This window comes from Dufourea novaeangliae, unplaced genomic scaffold (genome assembly GCF_001272555.1).
Source record: "Dufourea novaeangliae isolate 0120121106 unplaced genomic scaffold, ASM127255v1 scaffold7, whole genome shotgun sequence".
In the NCBI taxonomy this organism is placed as follows: domain Eukaryota; kingdom Metazoa; phylum Arthropoda; class Insecta; order Hymenoptera; family Halictidae; genus Dufourea; species Dufourea novaeangliae.
Window position 1 is genome coordinate 4,896,591 of NW_015373896.1, and position 9,722 is coordinate 4,906,312.

A 9,722-nucleotide genomic window follows, 5' to 3' on the forward strand; every position below is an offset into this window, starting at 1 on the left:
GTCAGGGAGAGGGAAAAATGAACTGCCATATAATATGCAATCTATCAAGTTTCTTATTAATTATTCATAGAATTACAAGCAAAATAAAATACAGTAAAATCTAAAGGGTTCACTGCTCGAGTGAATGTATCAGAGTTGACTGGAAAATCTTCGACATTTTCGTGGCATGTCATAATGATACACATGGTACCATTTATAGTTCCTAATTCTCAATCGCCATGTTGATCTGATTTGTTATTGCCTGGTTCACCTGGGTTGTTATTGCCTGGTTCACCTGGGCTGTTATTGCCTGGTTGACCTGGGTTGCCATTACCTGGTTCACCTGCGTTGCCATTACCTAGTACGCCTGAGTGGCCCACCTGATCTGAACAGTTTAACAAGCATTTTACTACGCCGTGTTGATGGCGTTTACAAAGTGCGAATCTAAGAGATTCAGCGAGGACTTCTAAATCCGGATGACATTTGCCATATTTTCCGGGATTACCAGAAATATTTATCGTCTGTCACCATCAGCCTACGTCACTTTGATTAAACAAAAATAGGCAATGTATTTTGAATTGTAAAAAATGGTTAAGATATTAATTAAACCTACCCTGGGTAATTATGAAAAATACAGTTAGAATTTTAAAATCGACAACTACGGAACTCTTTGTTCCGAAAATGACGTGAATTATAACCGCCTGTAATCTAAGTTTGCACAGTTACTACCAACAGAACAAAAGAGAATACAGTACGTAACATATTCTCGAATATTCTACCACGTGCAGAATATCCCCTATTCGCACGTTCAAAGTCAAATATTGGCATTCTACTACTGAAACAGTAAAATATTTGAAAATATTAGGATTACAATCGATATTTTCCCATGCTGGAATCACTTAATAGAACAGAACCAACGATCAATCCTTCAATAATCGTCGAGGCTCTTTTGAAAATCGTCCAATTCGACGAACCATCATCTTCTAGACTTTAACGACCTTTCGCCAGTAATTGCACGACCGAGTCGGCAACCTCCCTCTTTTGGGATCCGTTTTGTATTTGCGCTATGATACCCTCCACGATCTTCTTGAATATTTCAATGAAAAACTCGGCAAATTTCTTGAAGGCGTCAGCAGCCACGATCGTTCCGCCAATCTCCAGAGCTCCACGCTTCTGAACGCTCTTGATCTCCTCGGTGTCTTCGGCATCGCGTTTAGAGTTCGATATGATGCCCAGGGTTTTTTCCAGTATTGGTGCTCCAAGGGCCACACCGTCTTTAAGAGCCTCTGCTCCTAGCTTTATAGGAATATCAAAGAGGAAACCACTCACAGATGACACTGCGAGGGCAACCACAACGACGACCACGAGGAGCTTCATTTTTTATGCGATTGCTATTCGACGATACTGAACGTGCTGGTCACAGAACGTCTGTTGGTTTATATATGCGAAAACTACAATGTGAACGAACGAGTGCTGCGTTATCGTCGAAGAAAGAATTATTACTTGCAGTAAAATTTTGGTCATTGATTAATGACGTGTCCAAATTTTTCCATTCGAATTGCTAAGAATGCTCGGTCAGGGAAGTTTTCTATTTACTAGACATACGTGGTCTGCTATTGTTTTACCAGTTTTGTTTGGAAGGATGATTTCATCTTCTTCTGTTTCCGTTGGTTTAATTGAATTTCGAGATCTTGTGGTCACTTTTGATTATTCACCCCTGATTACGGTTCACTCGTTTCAATTGACATTTGACTGGCACACCATTTCCAAAATTTACTCTTAATGCAAGGCACTTGATGATCCGAATAGGTTTGAAATTTATTCTTGCGCTCGAAGAAGTTACACGTAAGAAGTTCATTTTACGTTTGCACATTGGATACTATTTAATGTGGCATTTTTCTAATTGTAATCGGCAAGATTAGACATTTGGTGTATCGAAATATATGAAAACGTCACGAATGCTCAAACACATCGAATAATAGCTGCTAACTGCTTATCGATGAAAACCCGTTTTTTTAAGGAAGATAATAGGAAGAAATAAAATATTTGACAAACAGTCTCTAGCTAAAAGGATTTACAGTACATGACTGTAATTTATGTAATTTTACACCCGAAATGTTAGACGACTGTATCGACGTAACTGCCATTTGTAAGTATAATATTTCGCGTGAGTCACACGATACGCGATTAAGAATAACGTAAATAGTCTACTTTTTGGTGTAACGAGCTCGCCTCGAGATGAATTACCCTCGTTTGTATATTAATATTAATAATTGATGCATTCAGAATTGCAGGGAGAAAAAAGTGATTTAAAATAAATTCTCAAGTTAGACAAAGTCCAACTGGTCCAGTTAGCTTTGATAAGACTAAATAATAATTAATATTTGACAATTAGTAATACTTACATATAGTGAAATAACATTTAGCATGTCCTGTAAACGTAAACGTTTCGAATTTTTCTTGAATTTGTCTTCTGGTGAAGGATTTCTGTGAATAAACCGTACACCATTTCTGGTACACCTCACTTTTGAATTAAATTGTGCTAAGTGCACCTAATATGTTACAAACAAAATATTATTTTGTCAAAATTATTTCATTTAAAATTATTTCATTATTTTGATAAAAAATAAAAATTGTTAAATGGGTGATCGAAGATCGACGATTTTTTCAAGAAAAACTCACCCTGGCTTCTGCGCTAAAAAACCATGAGTTCAATTTGTTTTATGAAAAATCTCGAATTTTCGCGAACTGTATCAAAGGTTCGGCGGGAAATGGCACATGTTTAAATATCCTGTAATTTTTTCAAGTCGATCCGAACCTTCGGTCATTTGCAATCAGGGAAAGGTCAAGAGAAATTAAAAAGTTTCGAGAAAAACACGTTTAAAGTTTTTTTCGCGTTTAATAAAAATGCTTCACAGCTCTCAGTAAATACAGCAGCTAATAGATAAGTATCTATGTCTATTCTTTCCTAGCCGTTCGATCGGACAATAGCTGTCAACAGTGCAACAACGAAAACCGATTTTTTTTTTTAAAGGAGATAATGGGAAAGAATAAAATATTTGACAAATAGTTTCCAGCCAACTAGAATATAATTTATAGTACGTGACAGGTAATGTTTGTAGTTTTACATCCCAAATGTCAGGCGACATTTGTAAGTATAATATTTCTCGTGAGTCACATGGTACATGATCAAGAACAACGTAAAAAATCTATCGATTAGCGTAACGAGTTTGCTACGAGGTCAATTAATCGTGTGTGGATGACTTAAAAGAAATTTTCACATTAGAAAAAACCCAATTGGATCAAAAGAATACGCTTCCAGCCAGTTAGCTTTGATAAGAAAAGAAATGATTAAACAACAACTAAGTATTAATATTCATAAGGGATATTTAATAGTAATTGTTTTATTTATAATATTAAGTTTCAAACGACTTTTTAAAAAGTCAGAATTTTTCGATCATTATTAACATTGACATTGGCATCAAATATAGTCCAAATGAATTTAGTATTCTCTATAAACATCGAGTATTTTGATAGCCATAATATACTTTCAACGATTTATTAATTTCATCTAACCGGAATCAAGATACACGATTTTGTTAGGTGTGTTTTAATGTGAAAAATTCGACGAAGTTTACAGGATTTATAGGATAGGGAAAATTCTTCGATTGGTATTTTCATGGGTATTGTGCTTGGCAGTGACTGCCATACCGTTTAAAAAATGGTATTAACGTCATTACAAATGTATTCAATTTCGTCTTACATTTTCATGAAAGACTGTCTGAATTTATTTGGTATTATATAAAATATGTACAAAAGCGATGCCTGTTATTCTATACAATAAATTTTCTGTACAGAATAAAATTGAACTGACTCTTAATACACAGTTATTGAGGATTGTGCAATTTCTCCATGATTAATCGGGTATTTATTAATATTTATATCGACAGAATACAACAATATACGCTGGATCATACCAGTGCTAATACGAATTCATGGGCTTAAACTCTATTATTAGAGGAGTGACGCTTATAATATTGTGTCGAAAATATTGAAGCCCTCCAAAATATTGTTTCTGCAGTTTTGTAAGATTGGTAAAGTCTTGATGAATGGCTTCTGCACGAAATTCACACTGTCCTCGTCAATCTCACGAGGTGTCATGTGAAAATTATTAAATTCAAGTTGCATCTGCAGCCCGCCTGATTTTGAATCTAGCCAAACAACGTCAGACTTGCCAGGTGGTGTAGGGTTCCTGTGAACAGATAAAATAATAATTAATATTAAATAATAAATGAATTATTCTGTCAATGAAACATCTTAAAAACGTCACAAAATTGTAGAGTCTAATTTTACGATTGTCTTTCTCAATCTTGAGACATATATATAATTAACTAGTTCTCTCAACTATACGTGCCGAACATTAGAAACAGTAAAGGAAAAGATGATTGAAATTTTCAAAAAAGAATCAGCAATGCCATTATTGTTACTATGGTCTTGTTCTATAGTTTCTGAGTCAGTATGTCTTTACTTACCCGTATTTGGCGAAGTTGGTCCACAACTTGACAAATTGCTTGCGTCGTACATTTTCGGGATTATACGGATCGATCGGTGAACCAAATGTCTGGAATATCTGGCCGATGTCGTCAATGTGAGAAGTACCTGGAACATATTTATAATAAATACGATGTCTCACAAGAATGTTCCTGAAACAACTGATTCCCAGATGATTGTGTTATGTACCAGATGATGTACGTTAAACCATTTCAAATTGATTACCGCTTAAAGTAGGTTCGAAAAATCTGTGCAGATTAGTTGGCACCGAGTACGACAATTGATAGTAGAAAACTGGTTTGTCACTGTTGCGTCTAGCCAACATCTGTTGCGAGAGATCGATGGGCGATCTGAAGAAATACGTTGTAATCATCTGAAAAGTATAAGAAAAAATTAATAGCACTTTGTTCGGAGTCAGATACGAGCAATTCTTGCGAGTGGTCGACAGGTATTGTTACTGGATCGAGTCATAATTAATTTCCACTGTGAACGCTAGACAAATATAAATTGCAAATTTTGAAATTGAAATATCTCCTTAACCAATGGTTTTTCGATATAAATAACACTTTTTTATAGAGAATTACGAGCAACATTGATTAATCCATTAAGAAATATATAATTCTGATTAAAAGATCAAGTTTGACCTTCATATGTCCTCTACGCGTTCAGCCACAGAAAAAAACTATTCACGTGAAATTAATATCCCCTTCGGAACGGTTTAATTTTTATCTGAAATGTGTCACGGTATCATCGACGGTTTCGAAGTTATTCGAGGGGATCGATGCAAATAACTCGTCCTATACTATACGAGTATGTTTGTCCACCACTCTGCACGATAATCTGATCAGAAGATTACTTACATATGTCAAGTCCCCGAAGGATGAACCAGTTATATTTGTCGCCAATTGTGCGAAATCAGCCGCGAAGTTCAGTCCCGCTAAGTTCAAACCCGAGCTTATCTCATTGAAAATTATTCGTTGGACATCGTCAGGAACTAAAGGATGAGGAAAAAAATGATCTTTAGAAAGATTCATAAAAGCAAGTAGGGCTTGAATCACACCCCATTGAAACGATTGATGTCTCTTTATACGCGACTTTGACAGAACTTTGATCCAACAATTGTCACTATATTCTTTTAAATGTATAAACCATGTTTTTTAGAAATTGTTCAGTCGTAGTTCGGAAGCAATTAATGGAAACAGAATATTACAGAATCAAATCGATATAAATTGCTTACCCGCCGTGAACAGAATCGCCTCATTGTGATTGTATCCCAACATTATAGGCACATCGGCGACATCACCGGATTCGAAATACGATAACGGACACTCGGTGATGACTGCCTCGTCTGGATCGGCGGATTCTGTCGTTGGCACGAACGGGAAGTTGGCCTCGACCTATAACAAAAGGAACGTTACAATGTGAAACGTTACAAATCCTCGATTTTTTTTGCAAAGTCGGTCTATCAACGAGTCAATAAATTTAAACGAAAGTTCATAATGTTAACGATACCCTATAAATAACGGAGCCCATGTCCGCTGCAGCGTTCATGATTTCATGTAATTCTGTGTTCTTCAGTTTTTCCAAGATCTGCTCGGGATCTGTATCTAAAATGCCCGTACGTTTTGCTAATTCTTGGGCTTTCATTGTAGCATATCTTTCTGTCTGGTACGTCCATGTGCATAAAGGAGTTCCACTCTGAAGGATTACTCTATGGAACAGGCCTGCAAACGAAACGATCACGATGGTAAGGAAACGATGTTACTGTGGTTTTACTATATTTTGAGTTTACTTAATCCGATCCAACGAGTTTTCTATTTTATCTTGACTCCAATAAGATACCCAAGAAGGAAAAAATTTCCACGATTGCTCCTGTCTTTAAAAATTACTTTAAAAATGTTAATTTTGCACAAAAATCTGTAGACTAGTAATAATTGACCAAGGAAAAAGGCAATTGCGTTTAGATTTACTTCGACTCCACTTACCTCGCGAATTGTGCGACATTAAGTGATACGAGGTCGAGGCAGAACCAGCGCTCTCGCCGAATATCGTGACAAGATTCGGATCGCCGCCGAATTTGGCGATGTTTCTCTGCACCCATTGCATGGCAAGCCTCTGATCTTTCAGGCCTTGATTACCAGGACAGTCCTTTATTCCGAGCGACATAAATCCTGCATGAATAAAGCGTCCGTCAATAGCTTTAATCGAGATTTTATAGTGTTTGCAGTACCTAAGGGGCCCAGACGATAGTTCATTGCGACGACGATCACGTCGTCCTCTATCAATAAGTCTGGCCCATAGAATATTCGATGATTTGCTCCGCACAGAAATGCACCGCCGTAGATCCAGATCATCACTGGGTAAGGCTTGTCGGGATTCGGGAATTTCACCTACCGAAATTTAAGGACACTTTATCTGAATGGAATTTTTGTAACGGTACGCGAAGTACATTGCAAAACTCGATTATTAATTTACAAATATGCACATCTATTCTATATCTTGAAAATTCAACAGAAAATAATCTGGGGTTTATGCACCAGTAAATGAACATTATATGTAAAAACAGGTAAATTAAGTACTGATATAAGCAAATGATTAAATATTGATATTTAACAATTTTCGTGTCATCGATTAGAAATATTCATTTATTTAATGTTATTCATTCACTGGGGAAATCAATATTTTCTCTTTTTGATTTAGTTAATTACATTTTCCGGATTTTTCGAATTGAAATCTGTACGTTATAAAACGTTATAGATATTAGAATTCATATTTTTATCATTTAAAATTCGACTTTAGCAGTTACGAAATCTTTGTAGAAAAATTTCGTAGATAATTAACTGATTTCAATTGTTGTAGGTTCAGATCACGTTCACCGAAATGGCTGCTGCTGCAAACTACGGCAGGAGAATTATGTTTTATGGCAGGTTCTTTTTTTTTTAGTCATTACTAATATGGTAAGTATGGTTGTATTGTAATATGTAAATTCAGTATTATTATGATATGTAAATTGTGAATAGTATTATATATAAATAGAATGTTGAGAGAATTACCGCAGGAGTGTACACGTTCAGTGTCAGACAATCTTCCTGTCCAAAAACTCCAGAGATAATGTATTGCGGGCATACCGCCAATGAGTCCTCAGTTGCATTGAACACGTCAGACCACCCTCGATGCGGTACAGGATTCTATGATGATCGAAATAAATCGGTGAAAGGCGAATTAGAATGTTAAACTTGATGTTCTGTTGTTGGATCCATGAAACTAGGAAAAAGTGAGCAATTGAGTCATCTTGCCTTTCCACCTTTCCTAATTTTCTTACTATTTTCGTCGCCTCTGTAGATCTTGATCCTGCATTATATATAGTAACCGTTATATAAATGCTTGAATAATGGTTTTAAATTTCAAACGCACATATTTTCACTAACCGTAAGAATGCTAAATGGTACCTAAACCGTTATATACCTGTGATACTCAAACGGTTAAATGTTCTTCAAATGCTACTCACTATGAAAATATTGTTACTGTATATATCCATCACTAATGACCCTACTTAAAACACGATATATTATGTTCGATGGTAAATTGTATGACCATTTATGTCTTAACCACAAGAGCATTAATATTTCTGCATGAGACGCTGGTAGACCGATTGAAAAATAGAATACAGTCATCACAAAAGAGAGCTGTTGTACTTTAGATCGTAGTTACAAATACTTTGTAACATAAATAAAGGAACGTAATTTCGGGTAACTTTGACTCAATCAGGGTAACTTTGTCGCAAGTCAGAAAGTAATCATTTTCGATTTCCAGCTCTGCAAATTTTCAAATTAAGTTGATTTTTACGTGAAAAAAAAAAAGCTACCAGCGTGGAATGTACATCAAATTAAATTGTATAACACATATACTTGATATACAATATACCATAATATAGTGTAATAAAAAAGTGTGCAATAAATTATAAGTCAGCATGAATTCCGACGAAGGCACCTTTATGATTTCAGTAATTCTGAAAACAAGAATAATTTGTTAACCCTATTGCTTCCAAATTATTGAAAACAAGAATAATTTGTTAACCCTCTTGCTTACAAATTATGGAACAGTTCTAAAAGTAATTATTGAATAATGCAACGTTGAGAAGGATTTGAGAAGTGCTGCGCCTAGACTGAAAGATCGTGTCGGTGACATTAAATGGTAATCCTGACTAGAACATCCCCCTAAATAATTCTGATGTTATTTACCGCGAATCTGAGGTCGCCAAGGGGTGGTTCCGCGTACGGGATCCCAAGGAACGCAGAGAACTGCTTCAATTCGGTAGTTGTATAGAGATATCTACCTCGAACCGGGCCGATGTCGGTCTCCACAACCGAAGTGTAAACTTCGCATTGTGCCGACGTCACGAGGACGATAAGTGTTAAAACGAACTGAAGCTCCATACTGTCGGCGCAACATGATTTTGGTGCGCGCTGAACGACCGTTTATGTAGTGCTAAACATAACGAATGATTATCATTCGATAAGATAATATACCCTATGGCATTACCATGTTGCTGATTTATTGCTCGTAACTGCAATAACATAGAATGATGTACGGCAGAAAATATGCACTTGCATTGTAAAAAGTATTTTCGTAGAAGGATATGCTGTGTCAATAGAATAAGGATATGTCGTGAAAATTTTTTAATTGTTTTTGATCTATTTCAACGTCAATTAGCAGCACAGTGATTATAAAGTAAATATTTTTCTGTATAAAAATTGTCTGTGACAGCGTCAGGGCAGTGTTGAAATTCAATTCGATTGGAGCACGTATGGAAGGATCGTAGGAGAATTATGGAAAATTGTTCTAGTTAGTGGTATGTTGTAAATCTGGCTTTTGATATGTCTTTTGACCCTGTTGATAAATGTCGAATGTTTTATGTGGTCCATCAGTAATTGTATATAACAAAATCTTCGTGTACTTGTAATAAGTGGAACTTGATTGGCGTGTCTGTTCATTACTCACTGTTTCTACTTATTCTACGCTGGAATTCATGAGTACAAGAAGATAATTATTACAATAGACCATAGTACGTTTATTTCACTGAATATACATGTATATTATAATTTATTATTCGTTAATTTAGTACACGTAAATTGTTAGTAATATGGAGTTTGTTGTGATAATACTACGTTTAGCATTCTTGTGGCTTGTTT

At 35.7% G+C, this 9,722-nt stretch overlaps 1 protein-coding gene across 1 annotated transcript; it reads right to left on the reverse strand.

Moving 5' to 3' along the window:
- Window positions 1–3,892: 3,892 nt before the first annotated feature.
- On the reverse strand, window positions 3,893–8,966 carry LOC107191975 (cholinesterase-like). Its single transcript, XM_015581134.1, has 10 exons — window positions 8,772–8,966; window positions 7,584–7,718; window positions 6,761–6,920; window positions 6,516–6,701; window positions 6,043–6,254; window positions 5,768–5,927; window positions 5,391–5,524; window positions 4,756–4,903; window positions 4,512–4,638; window positions 3,893–4,231 (listed from the first exon to the last, which is right to left on the reverse strand). Exons 1-10 carry the CDS (start codon window positions 8,964–8,966, stop codon window positions 4,009–4,011), a joined length of 1,680 nt encoding a protein of 559 aa, XP_015436620.1. The 3' UTR covers window positions 3,893–4,008.
- Window positions 8,967–9,722: the final 756 nt, after the last annotated feature.

Coding starts and splice junctions, on each gene's coding strand:
- LOC107191975 (XM_015581134.1), bottom strand. CDS start 8,966: ATGGAGCTTCAGTTCGTTTTAACACTTATCGTCCTCGTGACGTCGGCA. Junction 7,719..8,771: donor TTGGCGACCTCAGATTCGCG/GTAAATAACATC, acceptor CGATCATCATAG/AATCCTGTACCGCATCGAGG. Junction 5,928..6,042: donor TGGGCTCCGTTATTTATAGG/GTATCGTTAACA, acceptor CTTTTGTTATAG/GTCGAGGCCAACTTCCCGTT.